The sequence below is a fragment of the Notolepis coatsorum genome, assembly GCF_963971535.1.
Source record: "Notolepis coatsorum genome assembly, chromosome: 4".
Taxonomy (NCBI): Eukaryota; Metazoa; Chordata; class Actinopteri; order Aulopiformes; family Paralepididae; genus Notolepis; species Notolepis coatsorum.
Window position 1 is genome coordinate 133,733,242 of NC_140168.1, and position 22,838 is coordinate 133,756,079.

The 22,838-nt window shown below is 45.7% G+C and overlaps 1 protein-coding gene across 2 annotated transcripts in view; it reads right to left on the minus strand.

Moving 5' to 3' along the window:
* The window catches only part of LOC311226314 (regulator of G-protein signaling 12-like), a 157,138-nt gene that overhangs the window by 32,386 nt on the left and 101,914 nt on the right, over positions 1 to 22,838 (minus strand). For both annotated transcript variants that reach the window (XM_084311729.1, XM_084311730.1), the window contains exon 4: positions 967 to 988. In XM_084311729.1, coding sequence (XP_084167855.1) covers positions 967 to 988 — 22 coding nt within the window. The remainder of the gene's footprint in view (positions 1 to 966; positions 989 to 22,838) is intronic.

Consider the following 22,838-nt stretch of genomic DNA (forward strand, 5'->3'; position numbering starts at 1 on the left):
CCTGACCTACCCCGAGAAAACACCCTGACCTACCCCGAGAAAACACCCTGGCAGCAGTGAGAACAGTCTTCTTCTCCATGGGTCCTTGTTTAAAAAGCAGAGCTGTGTGTGTCGAGGCGAGGCTGGTAAAAATGGGACGATTTGGAGACAAACATTGGAGGAAATTGGATATTTGAGCGGCGCTTCCAAGATCAAGAAAAAAACGCTTGACAAAAGGACGTAAGAGGAAACGTGGCCCTGAGGCTGGTTATGAATCTTTCTGTTCAACGTGAAGCTCCAATCACCTGATCCTCGCTCAGGAGGAGGAGGGAGCAGCGGAACAAAACAACAAAACACTCTTCTACCTTTCCCCTACTTTTTCACTTGAAAATCGTATCTCTTTCAGGTGTAGAACTTTGAGAACTGAACTGTGTAATGATTGCCGTCGAAATCTATACAGGCCGGTGATAATTCAGGGGGAAACATGCAAAAGGACATAAATAAGTATGTAACACCATCAACCCATCCATCTACACTCAGTGCAACCACATCCACATGCACACACTCACTTTAAACAAACACTCACCTTAACACTCACTTTAGACACTACATTATATGTATCTATTTATTAGAGATTTGCACTACATTCATACCTTATTTGGATTTACACCTTGCCTTAAAGTTTTTGTACCTCATTGTCTGCATTTGTACTCATTGTACTTAGGCTGTACTTTAGCTTGTAGATTATATTGTATATTGTTATTCCTCTTTTACTACTTTTTTACTGTATGAAGCACATTCTTCTCAGGGGCTCATACAGAACCAAGCATTTCACTGGAGAGTACACGTATACATAACCAAGCATTTCACTGGAGAGTACACGTACTGTACGTTATACAAATAAAAACAAACTTGAAACTTGTACCCCTGAAAGGGTTAGTGTAGTAGCACTGGACACGGGAGGAGAATATATAAAGTTGTACTCACCACCATCTGAGGACGCAGCAGACTGAAAGAGAACAAAGGGAGACATGATGAGTGAACGGCCCTCATGACCTGCTGCTCTCCGACCGAGAGGAGTGAGAGGCTGAGAGAGCAGCGCCTCTCCAGGCATCTCTCCACCAAATACAGAGGTGCGCCAGTGGTCAGTTGTATGTGTGTGTGTGTGTGTGGTGTGTGCAAGTGACCTCAGAGTGAGTGAGTGAGGGAGGGAGGGAGGGAGGGAGAGAGCGAGAGGGCCGCTACTGGAAGGGGGTTGGTCCTCCACTTCCTACAGAAGGGTCTGTTAAGGAGTAAAGTGGGCGGAGCCTCGTGCAGTTCAAAACACACAGCTGTTCACACCTCCAGACCAGAGCCCCCCCCCCCATACACGCACACAGTCTTAAGAGACTTTTAAATACATTACATTTTCTTCCACAGCCAACATAGGATTCAAATTCAAATTCAGTTTCTTCCCCTCTGCAGTGAGCCTCATCAACAAGGCTCAGGAGGACCCTCACTGACACCCCCCCACTGTGTTACAGTAACACACCCCGTCCCCTACTGGACTTGCATAAACAACCAAACATACCTATTCATACTTCACTGACTCATACTCTGCACATAATTGCCCAATTGCACAGCCCTGGCCTATTCCATTTTATCTTTATTGTACTATATTCTATTGAGCTATATTTAATTTAGTTTATATATCTCTTTTAATATTATTCAACCTCTTTATTTAAATAAAAATAAATAAACAGTTGTACAGCCCTGGCCTTTTTTTTTATATTTTTTTTATTTTATTTCATAGTTATATTATATTATATTGTGCTCAACTTAGTTCCTATTTCATAACATTTGACTCCACCTCTTTATTGTATTATCTGTCTGTTAATGTCTGTCCGCTAATGTCGCACCGACCAAAGCAAATTCCTTGTATGTGAAAACTACGCCCCACCCCATTACAACACACACACACACACACGCACACGCACACACACACACACACACACACACACACACACACACACACACACACACACACACACACACACACACACACACACACACACACACAGCGGACTGGTGACAAGACAGATCAGAGCTCATCAAGGGAAGCTACTTAAGGAGGCCATCAAGGCTGTAATGCTCCTCCTTTCAGGTGTTAATTCAGGGCCGTAGAGGCTACTGAATGAACAGGGGGGGTGACCCCCCCCCGACCCCCCACCTCCCCATCAGGGGCATGCAAATTTCACAGCGGCGCTGTTTCATGGCTGAGTGTTTAATTCAAAGTGCTCTGTAACATAATCTCCCCGCGTGGAGGTACCATCACCCTGCCATAATCAAGCAGTTTACTTTAGGAATGCCCCCCCCCCTTCCCAGAAAAAACAACAACTGCATCACATGGGTGTAAAAGAGAAGCTATATAAGGCCCTGTCCACACCAGCGCTGGATTTAATATAACCATGATTGTATGTGCGCAGTTGCACTGTTCGGCCACACACAACCGGGGATTTGCTACACTGCAACCGCGGTCTTGAAAACCGGAGCACAGGGTGAAGTTTTGCGGGTTTGCAGTTGCGTGTGGGCATAGCAACCGAGGTTATTCCCAGTGTTTACAGCAGAGCTGTCGCAATTATTTCCCATGTTCACGGCAGACTGTCAAACAATAGCAAGTTAGCAACCGAGCGCGGGGTAGAGAGATTAGAGCAGAGCCAGCTACACCAGTGTTTACAGCAGAGCTGTCCCAAGTAGCGTTATATGAAAATGATTGTAACAAACTTTTGTTCGAAACGTATCGTCTGTGTTGAAGAGTGTTGTGATCGACTGATGTCTGTTGTCGCATTCCTGACCTGATGCTCAGAGTAAACATGTAGCTGCGGCTAAACTAAACTCATGTGTTGTCAAGTTATTGTTATAAGGAACCCAGTCCAGACTGCATCCCCTTAACAATTGTTTGTATTGAGCCGTATTGTATTGTACCCATTCTGCAATGTGTTAAATAACGTTTGCATCCATTCATAGCGGTAACGTTACCACATTACGTTAGCATTTAAGCTATATACTATACATAGATATAGCCATTCACATTAGCATGTAGCTAACAACACCGGCGGTCTTTTGTGAGACTAAACTATCCGCTCTTGGTGGTAAATTGTGTTGCTGATGGTTTTGTTTCATCAACAAATGAGAGGCAGAACACACAGTGAATGTATCCGTTTGTTTATTGCACTTTTATTGCAGTTTCTTTCTTTGCTGAAAATATATGTTCCGTTGGCAAAATGATGGCTATGGTGTTTCTAAACAGGAAGTTTAGTGAGCGTTCAACCTTTTCTGATTGGTTGAAATGGCCTTCATGTCTGAACAACATCGCCGCCTACTGTTTTGGCATTGTACTACATGTATCGGTTGCTGGTTTTTCCAGTCGCCGTGGGTACGCAATTATATGCGTTTGTTCACCTGTGTGGACAGAGGTATATTTTTTTCAAACTTCGGTTACATTAAATCCAGCGCTTGTGTGGACAGGGCCTAAATGTGATCCGGCTCAGAGGCAGATGTATTTAAAAGCAGGGGAGGATATGACTATATGAGAGGAGTGTCTCTCAACAAACAAGTGAATCAGCAGCAGGGTGGGAGGATTGGCTCGTTACCCCGAGCGAACGCTTCAAAGTGTGACTGTTCAAGGAAGATATGTCTAAACCATAAAACTATGGTCTAAAGTTAAACAATATATACAATAATAACAATATAATATATATATACAATATACATATACAATATATATACAAATACAATATATATATATACCAGTGGCGAATTAGAAAGAAAATATTAATTTTAAAAATTACTTTTTTTATTTATTTAAAAAAAAGAATTTAATCAAATGTATTAAAATAGTTTGTGTCGCTAATCTGTTAAAACCACACTGTTTCCCTCGCCATAGTTGTTTTCGCCCCATTCACTGCGCATTAGAGCGTTTTTGTACAGGAGACTTTCACAAGTCACTGGGCAGACTTTCCTCCATCGAGGGTATTCTAGCATGACCTGCCTATACACTTTAACAGGAGCCCAGGTGTGGAGTGACAGTTTCATCAGCCAATCACATTTGGAGCTGTAGTCAATGGGCGTAGTCTTTTAGATACCAAGGTATGCTAGAAGGATCTTGCCCCTCGGCTACCGTAGTGGACGAGTTTTGCATTCGCATTGAGGAGCAGAGGCCACGTTTTGATCAACTCTATGACGAGACAGTGAACACCACCGGTGTGCCACCTGGGCGCAGAGCGTGCGGAGATCCACGTACATACTACAAGAAGGTGCACGATGGCATTATTGACAATATTCTAAATCAAATGACAACTCGTTTTAAAGATCACGAAAAGCGTTCATTCCTGACTGACAGCTACGGGCCGCGTTTTGACTTGCCACGGCTGAAAACCGAACTCGGTGTCATGTATTCTATGGCAGATTTTCAGGGAAAGGACCCATCTGACCTTCTTCTATTTCTTCAACAAAAAAAACTCAGTGAAAGCATGAAGCAGCTATATAAACTGACGTGTTTAGTTGTAACTATCCCTGTCACCACTTCAACCGTGGAAAGGACATGTTCTGCCCTCAAGCGAATTAAAACATATGCGAGGAATACAACCGGACAGTCCCGACTCTCTGCATTATCCTCTATGTCAATTGAAAAACAAATTATCCTGGATCTGAAAAGGACTGATCAGCTTTATGACCGGGAAGCCTGTTATTTTTCTACAACGGAGTTCGGCGATTTGCGAATCTGATTGGCCAGTGTCATTTCTGGTCATGTGACATGTACGCCCAATCGTGGGACCGCAATCGTGGGGCGCTCGTTCGAAGTCGGTTAAGGTTAGAGTTTGTCTTAGAGCATGGCGATAGAACGCCTGCCCTGATTCCGACGGTTAAGCTTAGGCACTCTTTCGAAGTTGGTTAAGGTTAGAGTTTGTCTTAGAGCATGGCGATAGAACGCCAGGTGCTTTGCAGGCTGTTCGACGCGGAAATGGGCAAAGACACAGCTCGTCACGCTATTGGGCGCACATGTCACATAACCAGAAACGTCAGTGGCCAATCAGATTCGCAAATCGCCGAACTCCGTTGTAGAAAATATAGACGCGACCGGGCCATTGAAAAGTTCACCCAAATGGACAGGAGGATGAATTTTGTCTTCAGGTGAACCACGTGAAAATGGTGAGTGAAACAAATTAATTTATATTGATGGATCTGCCGCTGCGCATTTTATTTCCACACAAATATATGTCTGTCTTGAAATATTGGCTGGGCTGCTGTGCGTTTAATTTGGTAATTCTTGACTTGATCTTCAAATCTAGCACAGTAAAGATGATCTTTCTTTGCATCTGTAACTGCTGTTATTGATTGTGTGGCATTGCATGGCAGCTGGCATCGATTTAGGCCGATGTGCCGTAATTGTGAATGAAAGGGTTTCCGTTAGAATTTTTTTTTGTCGGTCTCAGTGTCCGGTAGATTTCAATCTACCGGACAAATGGGATCAATTCCGGTCAGAGTTTATTGAGCTTAAAAACAATTGATATGCCTATATAAAGAATGACATCCTCAAGGCATGTAGATTTATAATATTTTAACTTAAAACTAGGATACTTTTGCATATATACAGTCATTAATATATTCCAAATAAAATAAGTCCCTCGAGACCGTGCTGCTGCCCGACATTAATAAACAGCAGTCTGTTATAATCACATTTTTATGAGCTAACGAATTACGTTATATTGGACATTTGTATTAATTATATCAAGCGAAGAACTGAGAAATTTGGCAGAGAGAGACGGCAACATTATTGTGGGTTTGCGTGATGACTATCTCCACCTCCCAACAACTTGGTGCTGGATTTGCGAGAGCATGCAGCTGCAGAGCCGCAGAGCCAGAAGTGTTTTCAGGTCCGGTCTGGGGACCGCTCAGCAGCGCCCCCCACCCAACAGCTGAATTGCCAATGGCTGAATTGGAGTATTGCACTGTGCGGGCACAGCTCTGTGGGTTCTGCGGCTCTGCAGCTGCATGCTCTCGCAAATCCAGCACCAAGCTCCCGCTGACAACATTGTTGTCATTATTAGACCTGCTTGGTGAAGCAACAATGAAACAAATGTAATGATTGTTTCATTCATCGCATAGGCTATTTAATTTTAGCCTATTTTAATACAATTCAAATAATCAAATTGTGCTTAGAGGGAATTATTTTCACCGGACATTATGACCGGAGAGATTTAATAAGTCGGACTTCAACAGATTTTTCCGGTCAAAAACCGGTAATTACCGGACAACGGAAACCCAATAAGCAAATATTAATATAGCAATTAATGGCATTGGTATTGGTTTCTCACTCAGTAGGATATAGGCAGGGCCCGGCACGGGGAGCTCACACTGTAGCGTGTGTGTGTGTGTGACTGTCCAGCCTGCTCGTGCACTGTCTGCAGCTCATTGTTAGGCTGGCCGTTATGTGATAAAAAATAAAATCAAAATTCAAATCCGCCTCTTAAATAGCACAGTAAAGATGATAATAATCTAATAGTTCTTTATAGATTTTGCTCTCAAAGTGCACCAGATTGAAGCATTTCCATTGCAAAAAAAAGAAAAAAATCTGCGGTCGGTGGTGTCGCAGATTATGAAGGCCCGGTTAACTCCGGTACGCTTCGCCACTGATATATACAATATACAATACAATATATTAGAGGTGGACGGTATGGTCTAAAATGTATATCACGGTATAATTTGAAGCATAGACGGTAACGGTATATATCACGGTATCAGTGTTTCCGTTAGAATAATTTGTTTTGCCTGATAGGCAGGCTGTATAAATAATGACATCCTCAAGGCATGTAGATTTATAATATTTTAACTTAAAACTAGGCTACTTTTCATTATATTCCAAATAAAATAAGTCCCGAGTCGAGACTCCGTGCTGCTCCCAACGAATCCCAATGCAACTGCAGAGCCGCAGAGTAGGGGCGCTTTCAGGTCCGGTCACAGGCCCGGCTCAACAGCGCCCCCCACCCAACGGCTGAATTGCCAATGGCTGAATTGGAGTACTGCACTGTGCCGGTACAGATGGGTGGGTTATGGTGGATTTTGCGGCTCTGCAGCTGCATATGCTTCTCGCAAAATCCAGCATAAAGCTTGCGCTGCCCAGCCGTCAGAACACTACACATATCATAATGTTCACAGCAAACTGTAGTTGATCACCAGGTATGTTTTATTAACGTAGAATAATTCATATAAGAAAAACGATAGGGAAATCTCTTACCTTTCTCCACTGGTTAAAAATGCCAGGAACTGAAATTGAAACTTGCTGTGCACCGCGGTGATATGTGTTTATTATGAAATGACAATTGCGTGTTGACACGCCCACTGCGCGAAGCCTCCTAAATAACTTTTTCCAGTTTGCACATATCTATTATCTATGACTAATTCTATCTATTTTTAGGGGCAAATGCGAGTGAAATAGTCGTGCTGTGGTTACATGACGTCATTGCTATTTTAGAGCTGCTCTACCGGTTACAAGGTATAGTCAAAATCCATACCGTAGAGCAAATTCATACCGTTTATACCGTCCACCCCTACAATATATATATATATACACAATATATATAATTTATTTGTAAGGCCCGACAACACACATTAATGTCCCCATGGGGCCGGACACGTCTTCTTTAAACAAGTCAAGAAGAAACATCACAATAAGTCAAGAACAAAACAAGGACACCATAAAGTCAAACTTTTTTTTAAATAAATGCAACACTCCCAGACAAACCCCACGCGAAGGTAAGGAAAAACTCACTAAAACCTAGCAATAGGAAAAAATGCACCACAGGCAATGTAAATATATAAATATTAAATACAATATATATATATATATATATATATATATATATATATATATATATATATATATATATATATATATATATATATATATATATATATATATATATATATATATATAATATAATATGGTCTAAACCAGGCTAGGGGGAGAAAAAGCTGTAGCAGTGAGACTAGGGTGGTTACCCGGGGGGGGGGGGGGGGGGGATTAAACCTTGTGAATCTATTTGCAGTCAAATCACATCAGGGTCTTCATATGGCGGCAACATGATTATCCTCCGTTTCACAGAGAAACGCATGATGGAAAAGTAATCAGTAATATCTGTGACAATGCGTCGTCTTATTTATAGAGTGATATTTTGGAGCGTTGTTTGTGGTTTGTTTTGTGTTTTTGTTTTTCTTCTCGGTTTGACATGTTCTGGACCAGCCCACTCTGGATTCTTCTCGCCTGTATTTACGCCAGACGCCCGAGAGCTACGGTCATGTGAGCTCTACGGCGGTGGCCTGTTCCATTCTGGGAGTGACCACATGTAAAGGTAGCAGAGACCCCCCACCCCACCCCACCCACCACCACCACCACCATCATCATACTGGAAGGCTTGCAGATGTAGACCCACCAGCTCTCCCCTCAGAGCCTCCTCCTCACAGCAGCTACTAAACCGCGGAGCTAATGATGCTAATGATGGAGCATCGCCGTCGGTTGTGTGATAGTAAAGGGCTAACCTTCCGTCATGTGGCAGTGAAAGGGTTAACACTCCTCCTCTGTGGAGCTGACATACAATAAAACAGGGTGGGTTGGGCGAAGCCTACAATAAAATGGAAACAGAAGAGAAGAGAGAAACGCCCGGAAAGCAAAAAGGAGAGTCGTCGTGACGTCTCGACAAAATAAGTCTCAGATGAATCGTTGTTTTTCTTCTAACGAGAGAAACTGTCTCACCGTGGGGGGCCGTTGTCCAGTCCAAACCCTGAAGCTTCTTTTCCACTTGTTTCAGGAAAAGAAACATTTCTTGACCGAATATACAAGACAAAACTTTAGAAATGCCACCTCACGGTTGGTTGTATGGCTCCACTAAGTAACATGTGGGGGCGGGACCAACAACATAGATCAATCTCCTCGCCGAGTACAACGCCACTTCCCACAAGTTTTTACTTTTCTTTTTTTTTATCCTCTCTTTCTCCGATTTTCTCTGTTTTTCTCCCCGTCCCAATTTGGTCGTTGTGCCAATTCCCCCCCTCCCCTAATAATAATAATGCAGGACCTCTTTAGGGGGTCTTTATTCGGCATGCAACAAACTGGACATGCAATTGGAGCGGCACACACACACCGGGGCGGGATACACACACACACACACATGCATTTGTCTTTTCTCAGTCGCCAATGCGATTGAGTCTCTGCACTTGACCCATCCCGTCGTCCTTCCCCCCATGGGCAGCCGGGAGCAGATAGGGCGTCAACGTGAGCCGCGCCCCGGGGACCAATCCAAGTGCTCCGGTCCGTCTTCGTCAAGGACGCCACAGCGTTAGCGATCTGTTGTTGTGCATGTTTTTCCATTGGGTTTATCTTATCGGGGGGGAAACCCTTGCGAGCACGGGGAGAACATGGAAACTCCACAGAGAAAGGCCTGGGAGATCACCCACCTGGGTACCTGGCATCATGGAAACCTGGTCCCCAAGCGGGAATCGAACCCTGGACCTTCTTGCTGTGAGGCGACAGTGTTAACCACTACACCACCGTGCCGCGGTTGTTGTGCGCATGTTCTCCTACTGGTCGGTGCAAGGGAACCCTGAAGTCATCATGTTCTCCGCACGCTTCCTCCGACACGCACATCGACAGCCAGTGACTCTTTTTTCACTTGGCAGCGAGGACTCTCATTGGTGAAGTGTAACGCGTGGGAGGTCACGCTGCCTTCATCAAGTCCTGCCTCCGCTGAGCAGGCGCCCAGACCTGACCTGTAGGTGTCGCTGTCCACAACGCCAGATTACCAACCACGACTTGCCCTCCCCCTAACCCAGCCAAACAAGTTAGTATGACGATTGGCCCAAGCCTCAAGCAATGCTGACTCCGGGAGTCGAGACCGCAGCCTCTTGCATTGGTGATGAGATCAATCTCCACTACGCCACCTGACCGCCCTCGTCCCAACGAGTTCTATGACACATGGTACTCGAGATATGAAACTGCTTCAACACGGGCGGCCGGGTAGCACAGTGGACTAAGCGTCTGTCTACCACCGCAGAGACACTGGTATCGAATCCGGCTGTTAGCGTTGCCTCCGGCTTGGCCGGTCGTCATACTGGCACAATTGGCAGAGTCAGCGGGAGGGAAGTCGATGGGTGGTAATCTGGACGTTGTAAACAGCGACTCCTACAGGTCGGTCAGGGCGCCTGCACAGCGAGGGAGGGAGATGGTGAGGTAGTGTGCCCTCCCACGCGTTACACCTCACCAATGAGAGTCCACGCTGGCAGGTGAAAAGATGCTGCTGGCTGTCTCCTATGTCTCGGAGGAAGCATCTGATAGACTTCAGGGCTCCTAGACCAACCAGTGGGGGGCACATGCGAGCAACGACCAGGAAGGGGAGGGGGAATTGGCATAACGACTAAATTGGGATGGGAGGAAAATACAGAAAAAAATAGGAGGAGAAAAAGTGGATAAAAAAAAAGAAACTGCTTCAACACTGAGCTACAGCCTCTGAAAGGCAGTAATGTTGGCTTAATTAATTTGGGATGCCCCCCAACCACTAGGGTGCTGCACAAAGAGGTTATGGGCAACAAGGTGCGAGATGAGGGTATGCCTCTCAGTTATATTTGCCCTACAATAAATATAGTTACAATATATAATCTAATAACCCAATAATCTAAATCTAATCTAATATATAATCTAACAAAATGCTAAATGGTATGTTATGCAAAACTAGCTAATTTTTGCCCGATGCTTAAAAGGAAAATACAAATTAGCTTATTTGCCATCTACCCTGGAGTTAGACAAGAAGATACATACCTTTTTCTTCTCTGTGCATGCAGTAGGAGTAGGAAGACGCGCACCGTTAGCCTAGCTTAGCGTCAGTCACTGGAAGTAGGTTCCTCCATTAGCCTAGTTCCCAACGTCTTCCTACTCCTACTGCATGCACAGAGAAGAAAAAGGTATGCGCATCTTCTTGTCTAACTCCAGGGTAGATGGCAAATAAGCTAATTTCCCAAAATGTTGGAGTGTTCCTTTAAGACAAGTAGTTAAGTATAGGTGCTGGGCTTAAGCATGGGGGGCTTGGTTAACCTCCTAGACCAATGAAAGTAGTTGTCTGTGTACAGAGTGGACGTTTGTGCCAAGTAATTCCCTCATGTGAGATACGGTGTCCATGAGAGAATGGGACGGACGTGAGGTCATAGTGACCACCATCAAAATCTGTTCAGTTCATTCTCGAGTCCAAAGTGGACGTTTTGTGCCAAATCCTAAGGAATTCCCTCCAGGCGTTCCCGAGATATCATGTTCACGAGAACAACAGGACGGACGGACGGACGTACGGAGGACCTGAAAACACAGCTGCTCCACGTGGTTGCTTAACACTTTGATTACCAGCCATGCGGTGCGCCTTACCCCCATTAAATGCCACCACCTACTTCAATGATAGCGTTGTGAACGCATAATCTCTGTCTTAAATGTGTCTAATCTGCCCGTCGTTTATCAATGACTTGTTTGCAGTCAACATTGTGGAAACGGATTGTTTTTTTTAATCGCTTAATTTCCGTTTGATAGCATTTTGAAAAGCCCTCGTTTTCAAGGAAAATATAAAGATTCCGTGATAATCTGCATTTACTGGAATATTCTGGCATACACAAAAACGTTGTCATTTTTCGGCGTATTTATGAATAGTTTTCAAATAAACGCTAGATTATCGATAGTATATGTGTACTTATGCACGCTATAGAAGCGGGCTGAAATATCGATTCTCTAATTTCCTGATCGCACACACATACACACGCACACACATAGGGCAAACGCTTATATCTCTGTGAAAATAGCTCTGATTATCCTAAGACTGGTAAAATAAATTCCTTACCTCAGATCAGATGTTATCCAAAAAGATTATTCCAATTCCTGATCGTCATTCCAAATATCGATCGCGTTTATTGATTCAGCGTTGGGTACTGTAAATACATAATCCACGCGTTTTCCAGGCCGGCGATCACAATGGATTCTTCAGTTGGCTTGACGGAAAAGTAAAATGAGGAAACTGCCCCCCGCCCCCCTTCATCAGTCTAAAGTAATGGGGTGCAGTTACACAGGGAGAGACGATAGAGGGCGGTATCTTCCCAATTGAGCTCAGAGAGAGTCTGCAACACTAACCTGAGGCTCGATTGATGAAATATGAATTCAAATCGGCAATAAAAAAAAATACGACAAACAAACGCTATATAGCGTTGGCGGCACTCAACGGTCGGCATGAACTAACAACAAAACGCGTGGCTGGCACTCAAAGTGTTAAAAATTACGGTCGAGAAGAAATTGGTTAAGATCTTTTCAGGGAGCCAAATATAGAGAAACCTCAAACCTTAAATGTAGTGTTTTGTTTTGACTGTGGCTCATTTAGAAGAACAGACAGCCATCTTCTATGACGATGACACACACACACACACACAGACACAGACACAGACACAGACACAGACACAGACATGTTGGGCTTTGAACACATGAAGAGACATCTGGTTGAAACCATGACTTTACGGTGGGGAGGCACCAGGGTCATCTACAGCTACAGCCTCGACATTCCTAAAGTCTTGAGAGATTTTATTTCAAAGATGAGACATAATACAATGACAGATATATCCTGTTACAATGATGAGACGTAACACAATGACATATATATCCTGTTACAATGATGAAATGGCCACTCAGTGTGAGAAGGTCACAATGAGTGTCTTCGTGACACGAGAATATCATAGAGATTTCTTACATGAGTGGTTTTCAATGTGGGGTCTGGGGACCACCAGAGGTCCTTGAGGAGGTCCCAGGGGGTCCCCAGCAAAGTGGGCAGTGGTTTACTTTCACTAATATATTCTTGGCTAGAAGTTTAGTACAATGAGGGGATGTATAAGAATGAGTATTGAGTATTCTGATCATAGAAGTTTATACAATGAGGGGATGTATAATATTATATATATATTAGGGCTGACCCCTATTAGTCGAATAGTCGATCGAAAGGAGCCGTAGTCGACTGCCAACCTCTTAGTCGAATGCATTACATGGCGTTTTAACATTCGCCGAAATGCTTGATTGTGATTGGTCAATAGCGCTCGGCAGCGGTCCGTTATTACTCGATAACGGACCGCTGCCAGGGGCAACCAAGCAATAATGACAGCTGTTCGCAGCTGGAGCAATCAAGCCCACTGACACACACTGCATCAGTGCAACCGAGCAATAATGACCGCTGTTCGCAGCTGGAGCAATCAAGCCCACTGACACACACTGCATCAGTGCAATCAGACACACCTGCCGGCTGCCGGCGATAATAATAACTTTATTTGGGCTGACAGAGCCACAGAACAACTGCGTCTGCATTTGATCTCGTCTTGTCGATGGTGTAAAATGAATTAGGTATATGGTTAGTAAGTTAGCCATGTAATAAGCGGGATAATGTATAGCCTATACTCGGTCATTGACCTTCACTACGTTTAGAACACCTCAGCGAGGCGCCTCGGTATTCTAAACTCCGTGTCGGTCAATTATATTGCGACAATGGCCTCGTAGCTATACATTATCCCTTACTTAACAGGCACAGAGGCACTGAAAGAGGATTTCACCCGTCTAATGAACACACTAATAGATTGGATTTGTAATGCACTTTTTGTTCGCTGGGATCCCCTAGACTAGACAAATATCAAGATGTATCCATCAGTGGACCAATTGCATGCTTTTACAGAGAACAAGAAGCCTTCCGTCGACTCCTTCAGACATTAAGCACCCCCCACAGCCCAAATGGAATGATAAAAAAAATTAAATTACTATCGGCTAATTTCGGCCAATCAAAGTCGACTATCCAAATCCTTAGTCGGGGACAGCCCTAATATAATAGGTTTCACTCCTGCCACCGTTATCTTCCCACCTACAGTAAAGACATTAAATGGATAAATCGTATCTAAAAACAAATATCTTCTCAGAAGTTGGTCTCTGGCACAAATGGGGGTCCATGGCCCATTACATATCCTGTTTCACCAGGAAACATGTCACAATATACGGAAGCTAGGTGCGTGCACCCATCCTTTTACCCCCCCATCCTTGTAGGAACCAAATGTCTCCACTTGGAAATTAGATTTTTTTCCTATCCTTATAGGGACATTGGTCAGACCTTACCAGAACGGCCTAGTTGAGGGTTGAGGGCCTCGGCAGTAGCTATGGTTAAGGTTGGGGGAACATGGCTGTGTGTGTGTGAGAGAGAGAGAGCACCCCGTCTGTACTGAAGCCCACAGGCGTCAGACCACACACACACACACAATGTTACTGCTTCCTGACCATCCAGTCCAGTGTGATGACCCAGGGAGGAACACCCCTAGCACTTCCTGGTCCCTGGTCCCGGCCCCTTCCCCTCCTCACACCTCTAGTGACGACCTGGGCCAACCTGGGCCGACATGAGGCCGACATGAGGCCATGCATAATAAATGGTTGGGTTCCGGTTGCCGACAGACCCTGCCGATTTAGGTGCGACCCAAATTTATTTTATGAGTTAAAAAAATAAATTGATAATGAGAATATATAAAAAGCAAGTATTTCACAATATTTGCACAGCTCTTTATATTTAGTGAGTAGTATTTAGGGGTGGCATTTTTACTACTACCTTTGTACATTGTACTTTTGTAGTACAGTGTCTGTGTATTTTAAACCTTTAGTATTATGGATATTAAACATGCTGGCAGAGTACATGCATCCATGTTGTCGTGAACATTTTAATTAAATAAAGAAATTCCCTATCCATAATCACCTTAATTCCTTTTCTTTTAAATAATTCCCTACCTACCCATGGCCTTAACTGACAACCAACCGGAACCAAACAATTTATTTTGTTAGGCCTGGGTGGCTCTCAAGACATGAAACCAGGCCATGTCCTCGACTAAAGCAATTCTTGGTTGACTAATAATCTCAGGACTTTGTCGACTAATCCATTAGGTCGTTTATATCGACAAATCGGTCAAATTGTGTTTCCCACATGCAGTCGCGCAGAAGGACCATTTTTTGAAATGGCGTATAACGGTTATTAGAGGTGTTGCATATCAGAGGGGAATAACACAACTAAAACAACTTATAGACCAACTAAATCCTGGGTCGACCCGTTCATGGACCCAGAGGGGGGGGCAATCCTACATGGACGATCCACTGAACACAGTGTCACACCACAGACAGGGTGGATTTATAAATTCACCAGAAGACGCTTTCATTATTCTAACAAACTAATACAGTCCAGTTGTTCCTAAGTGTCTGGAAGAGGAGACCAACTCACAGCCAAGTCAGAGTGTTTACTGTTAACCCTTTCACTGCCACACGACAGAAGGTTAACCCTTTACTATCACACAACCGACGGCGATGCTCCATCATTAGCATCATTAGCTCCGCATCTGCGGAGCTAATGATGGAGCATCGCCGTCGGTTGTGTGATAGTAAAGGGGCTAACCTTCTGTATTGTCACAGTGAAAGGGTTAACCGGCTGTCGTGTGGTAGTGAAAGGGTTAACCAAAACGGCCGGAATCCTGATTCAAGCCACAACAAGTCGTTTTTTGGCTGGAAACATAAAGTGGGACTTGGCCTCTCTAACTTGTGCAAAACTACATCCAAACTGTATTATGTTTCTCTCCTCAGGCCCTACAGACTTGAGAGTGAGACACCACTGTCAAAGGAGCGTAGATGTTCAAAGCAAGACAGATTCTTTCACTCTGTGATCCGGAGAGTAAGTTTGACCAAGAAGACTCATCGTAGACCTTATCGTATCCTTATCCTCAGAGAATCCCTGTGAGTGCAACAACCTGTGTGCAGTGAAATACATAAACTACGCAAGAAATACAAGAAATCCACAAATGCAAAACATCCCTGTTTAACAACTCTCAGTGATGACCCACGAGGCCAGGATTACTGAAGAAAGTCACAGCATCAGGCTTTTTGACACGTTTAGGCACATTCCTGCAGCCGAGAAAGGTTTGAGAGACGTACCCTGTGTCCATCCCCTCAATACGGACAAAGAACGGGGCCTCCTGGCCTCCCAACTGTGGAAACAAACCGATGTGTAAAGACGTAAAGACAGCTGCTCGGAGTGGGAGAGAGAGCGAGAGAGGACAGGAGAAGAAGCAGAAAAAATAGGGCGCGGGGTAATGACAAAAACAGCTGATTTAACACAAAGAGAGAGTCCCTGCTACACACCACAGAGAAGAGAGAGAGAAAGAGAGAGACAGAGACAGAGACAGAGACAGATAGAGAGAGAGAGAGAGAGAGAGAGAGACAGAGACAGAGAGAAAGAGAGACAGACCGACAGACAGAGACAGAGTTTACTTACTGTGTACCAGGTTTTCTTGAAGGAAAGTCTCTTTTTGAGACTCATTGTTCTCTTGCTCTAAGACGCCGCAACACAGACTGTATGTGTGAAGCAAATACCTGAACACTCCCCACCCAGGCTATACTAACCATGTCTGTACAAGTCAGAGAGAGAGAGAAAGAGAGAGAGAGAGAGAGGGGGGGGGGGTAGAGAGGTAAAGAGAGAGAGAGAGGTAAAGAGAGAGAGAGGTAAAGAGAGAGAGGTAAAGAGAGAGAGAGGGAGAGAGAGAGAGCGGTAGAGAGAGCGAGAGGTAAAGAGAGAGAGAGGTAGAGAGAGAGGTAAAGAGAGAGAGGTAAAGAGAGAGAGAGAGAGAGAGAGAGAGAGAGAGAGAGAGAGAGAGAGAGAGAGAGAGAGAGAGAGAGAGAGAGAGAGAGAGAGAGAGAGAGAGAGAGAGAGAGAGAGAGAGAGAGAGAGAGGCGAGAGAGGTAGAGAGAGAGGGTGAGAGAGAAGTAAAGAGAGAGAGAGGTAGAGAGAGAGAGGTAGAGAGAGAGAGAGAGGGTGAGAGAGAGGTAATGAGAGAGAGAGAGAAAGGGTGAGAGAGGTAGAGAGAGAGGGAGGTAAAGAGAGAGAGAGAGAGGGCGAGAGAGGTAGAGAGAGAGAGAGGTAAAGAGAGAGAGAGAGAGGGGTAGAGAGAGACAGAGGTAAAGAGAGAGGAGAGAGAGGTAAAGAGAGAGAGAGAGAGAGAGAGAGAGAGAGAGAGAGAGAGAGAGAGAGAGAGAGAGAGAGAGAGAGAGAGAGGGCAGGGCTTGACATTAACTTGTTGAGCCTTGGACAAGTGGCTCAGATATTTTACTTGTCCGAAAGCTAAACTTACTTGTCCGAAACGTACTTGTGAAAATAAAGGCCTATTAAAAAATTCATGAAACCGACAGAGATTTGGACAATCATTATGATTTAATAACTTAAACACAGTGCGTGTGTGTGTGTGTGTGTGTGTGTGTGCATTTGTGGGGTATATACTGTATGATCAGTCCTCCAGCTCATCTTCACTCCCCATCAGCACCAGCTCATCTTCCTCATCTCCCCTCTCTCTTGACGACCAGGGGTTAAACCCTGGTCTACGCTAGGGCTGCACGATTTTGGGAAAATATGTAATTGCAATTTTTCTGACCGATAGTGCGATTGCGATTCAATTTGCAATTATAATAAAAGAAATGTCGCCATCATTCTCAAGATCACAGTAAGCCGTCTGTAAAAATGTAAATGCACCCAATTTGAGCCAAAAGCACATATAGTAGAACATACGATAGGGATACAGGGCACAGGGCACAACACACACACACACACACACACACACACACACACACACACACACACACACACACACACACACACACACACACACACACACACACACACACACACACACACACACACACACACACACACACACACACACACACACACACACACACACACACACACACACACACACACACACACACACACACACACACACACACCTCAGTGTTGACAATGCTGGTTTTCAATTAGCCATTCCTTAACCCTGCACTTGAATGAGTGATATGATGTGGACACTCTAAGGCCATGTCCACACTAAAGCGATTTTGGTCGTTTTAGGCAAAGTATTTGATCGTTTGCATCGTTCTGCCACACGGAACTGCGTTCTGGCAGCCTGAAGATGGTACTTTTTGATACTAGCTCCCAGAGTGCGCAATTCTGAAGACGCCCCCCATTGCGTCACCATCTTTACAAGCGATACGCGTCTTCTCCTGAACCGATGAGGCGTAAGCCCACCTCTCCCTTACCCCGCATGCGCAAACTCTCAGCCAACATCACACCAACAATGGCGTCGTACAGAGTAGTTGCGTTCGTAGTGCAGAAGCTATTGAGCCTGATCGGGCTTTTGCGGCAAACTGTTCCATAGCATACCCCTTCAGTTGATCATGACAAATCCTCTCTTACCTTGACGATTAAAAAGCCTCCATAATTTAGTAAATAGTATCCCCATGGCATGGTGTTGAGCTGTAGCCAGCAAGCTATGTTATCAATATTAGCTAAATAATTAGCGTCACATAGCTGGCCTTTTTCTGAAAACCCAAGCACACGCCTTCAGTTGATCATGACAACAAATCCTCTCTTACCTTAACGATTAAAAAGCCTCCATAATTTAGTAAATAGTATCCCCATGGCATGGTGTTGAGCTGTAGCCAGCAAGCTATGCTATTACTATTAGCTAAATAATTAGCGTCACATAGCTGGCCTTTTTCTGAAAACCCAAGCCCATATTGTTCCATAGCATACGCCTTCAGTTGATCATGACAAATCCTCTCATACACCTTGACGATTAAAAAGCCTCCATATTTTAGTAAATAAAGCTGTAGCCAGCCAGCTAGCATTGATGCTATTCAAAATGCTATCCAGATTAGCTAAATAGCTAACCAACTAAATACAATAGACAGTGGTATCCTGAGGTAACGAAAGGTTATCCTATAACCTAGTTATATGAATACTGGCTGAGCATCTCGCTCCTCGCCATTATGAGATATCCCTTATCTCCTAGCACCTACTGTGCTCACGAACAAACAATTGCACTCACATGCACGTGACCAGGCCACGCCCCCGCGTCCTACTATATGACGCCGGACATGGTCACACTCTACCTTCCTCTTTTTTGTTTCCAACACGGACGTTGCAGTGCACTCCGTGAACTAGTTGTTATGAAACGCAGGGAGAAATTACACAATGTTGGGTTTTCGCCGGAGGTTCACCAGCCCCTGGGACCTTCTCGGCACATCGGGCCTGTCCTGGGGTTTCCTCATCTCGTGACAGCGGATCGAGGGACATCGCACGACGGTTAGCAGTCGCGCTATGTCGCGCACAGGTAGGGTCTGCGCTAACAGGCATTGATGCTAGCATAAGTGATACTGCATGGTAGTATCATGACATGGTCGTCATGACTATGAATTGGATGTTTTCCCAGCTATCCTGGAGCGCGCGGCTAATGCTAATGCTACAATGCTGGGTCACTGTTCCTTTGTTCCCCGCCGTGGGCAGTCACCACTATTCCCTCCTCTTAACCGGTTCATTGCTGAAGGTCAATTGGTGTCTAATGTGTTTTTTTTGCTGAGGCTTATTTACCCCTTTTACGGGTGGATGGGCTGACAACAGGGTGCAAGGCAGGTGTGCCGTGGCTTGAGGGCCAGGTAGCATCGGTCCTTTGCCCTGGCATGGTTGAACGGTGTCCCACCCGGAAGCCGACGCCAGAGGGCGAGTCGGCCCGGCAGGTGGCTGTATGGCAGACCTGGGCATTGTACGGGATGATTCTGACCGGCCCGCGAAAGATTACATGATAATAAAAAAAAAAATACGCACAATATACGCATACCTTTGACTTGATTCAACAACAAAGCAGTCGGGGCAAGCCGAAAACGGTCGAAAGTGTGGTTATTTGAAGTTTGAATTTCTTTTTTCACAACTGAGGTAGGTAGATTAAATTTTTAGAGACTAAAGTACAGAAAAAAGGTATCGATTCACAGGTACCGGTACCGTATCGGTTCAAATGTGAACCGTACCCATCCCTACTGATGGGCAAGGGCATTTTTGCTCATGAAATGCATAGCCATGTGAAAGCCTTCATGACAAAGTTGCAATTAATTTCAAGGCAACTAGGCAGCAACAATCTCAAACACATGAAAACCCTGAAAGAAGTCAAACCATCAGCTGATCACCGGCACAGGTACTCATCCATGTTGGGAGCACTGCATGATGAATTTTCAAGGCGTTTAAGATTTCAAAAAGGTTGAGGATGAAATGCAGCTGGTTTCCTCCCTTTACCTGCAGTGTTGATAGTGCACCCACTGATGTTCAGCTTGAACTCATTGACCTGCAGTCTGATTCACTACTGAAAGAGCACTTTAAGTCAGCATCACTGCTAGAGTTCTACTCTGCTCTCAAGGAGGAGAACTTTCCAAACATGAGGAGACATGCTCAGAAGATGTTGGTTCTCTTTGGATCCACCTATATGTGAACAGACATTCTCAGTCATGATGTTTACCAAGTCCAGGTACAGACCCTCTCTCACTGATGAACATCTGGCAGCTGTGCTTCGCATCTCCACCTCAGACATGCAACCTGACTTTGATGGACTTGTTAAAGCTCAACAGAGACTGGATTTATCACACTGAATGAAAAAAAAAAAAATAGCTGAAGAACACTAAAATGTGGAAATATAACAATTGAAATGGGACACTTGATCTTTTTTTTTCTTTTTTTTGCACAGTTCTGAAAACATTAAATTAATATAGGCATGTAAAGTAAAAAAGGCTACTGGGACACTTTTCTTTACACAGTTCAGTGACATCCATGTCTTGTTTATTTTGGCTATAAGATGATGTGATGTCTTTAGAAAGCTAAGAAAATCCTTGTTTCAATAGTATATGAAACTCAAAATAATAACTTTATTTGTATAGCACTTTTTCATACATGCCCTTTGTTCTGTCTCATTAGGGGCTCTGCTTGGCATCACTCTGCACTCTCTCGCGTACGTGCACACGCACTGAATAAATTCCACAAATGTACCTTTAATACCAGTATTAGTCTGACCACACCCCTCATCAGCTTACCTTCATAAGCAGGTGTGTGGTCACCTGCTCTTCTCCTTCTCGCTTTCACCACAAGGAAGTGCCTGGTAGTACCCCACTTGACGTGTTGTTAGTTGAAAAGAGTTGTGACGAGTTTACATTGTGCTTAATTTTTTCTTCTCTCACATCTGTTGTAAAGAAAAAGTTTGGGTCATAATGTATTCCGCGGAGAGTAGACCCGCTAGACCTACTCTTCACCAGCGGTTCTCCATTCCCGCCTCCGTCGTGCGCCTTGGTGCTGGGCTGTTGCCACTTTCGTGGTTGCCGACCCAGCCCAGGAGGCAGCCGATGGATAGTTTGCCTCTCCGAAGAGCCGAGGAGTCGGTGCCGTCGCTCCGGCGATGGCCTGATCTCGACTCTGGTTCCTCTGGTTCCGGGGAATCGCCCGTTGGTGAACGGGGGGTTGTCTTGGAGCCAGAGGATTTGCGACGCAAACTTTTCGCGTCTGCCCGTTCACGTCGCAAGATGGTAGCGTGCAGACACGAACGGCCTGGGTTTGGGGAACTGCTGGAGACCAGCGAAGATGCGTCCGGCTCTGGATTTCCAATGGAAACTGAGGACTTCATGGAAGAGGCGGACGGATTTTTGTATGATGGCCCCGTGGAGGAGAGTATCCCTCCTCAGGAGACCCCGGAGAGGGGGGAAATGGCTCCATGGGGCTCCCTGTTCGAGGATGTCGAGGAACCACCTTGGCCTCATCAGCAGGATGCCCTACTGTCGGCCACATCAGACTGTGGCTCCTTAACCAGTCGCAGCCTGCTGCATGTGAGGGATGCGGGGTCGGTGGAGGAAGGTCCGCAGGGGGAACTGCGGGCTTTGTTTCCCGAGCTCATGGCGGTAGCCGCCGCCGCAAACGGCGTGCCGCTGCCGCTGCCATTGCCTGCACCTGTCCCTGATGATCTCATAGGTCATCCCTGGCAGCGTCCCCCGGTGAGAGGGGTGGACGTTGTCTACCCATTTTTCCCCTCAATGGGGGCCTATGTTCGTCGGGGTCAGGCGGTGTCCAACATCATGGGACTAACTCCCGCCTACGTACCAGTTACGCGGGTGTCGGGGTTAGTCAAAGGTATGGGGGAGGGCGTGCCTCGGCTTGACAGTCCGATGGCCGCTCTCCTCTGTCCGGATATGGTGTGGGAACCCCTATGCAAGCCGGTCCTCCAGGGGAAATCGGCTAGGCGATTGGCTTATTGGGGTGACCAGTCATTCATCGCTGGTACACAATCGCTGGCTGCGGCGTCTAACATCGCCCACCTGGCTAGATTTGTATCGGGGATCATGACGGGCAGCACGGATCTGAACGAGGTGAAATGCGATCAGATCACCCAGGCTGCGGGAGCTGTCCTGCACCTTTCCCAGGTGCTGGCCATAGCCATGGGAAAAGTGCGCGCCCTGGCCACCCTGGGCCAGCGTCATCTTTGGCTGGAGCAGGCCTGTGTGCCAGAGAAGAAGAGAGCTCCTCTTCTGACGGCCGCCCTCTCCGACGCTGGCCTGTTCGGGAAGGCCCTGCGGTTGATGACCTCAACATGCAGAGAGATGGCAGAGGAGAGGTCCATTCTCCAACCCCATTTTCCGCCTCCCGTCTTTGCCGGTGGAGTCAGAAGGCTTCCGCAACGTCAAGCTGTCTCCGTCGCCGCTACCACTGCCTCCGCCGCCGCTGCTGGCCCTTCCAAGAGGGCCAGGGGACGAAACGGCACTTCTGCCACCGCCGGCCCATCCACGACCGGAGGAGACGGTAGGGAACGTCGTGTCCAGCAGACAGTAACCTACCGTCCCTCCGGGGCTCCTCGGGGTGGCAAGACTCGAGCGGCGCGAGGTGGCAGACGCCGCTGAGTGA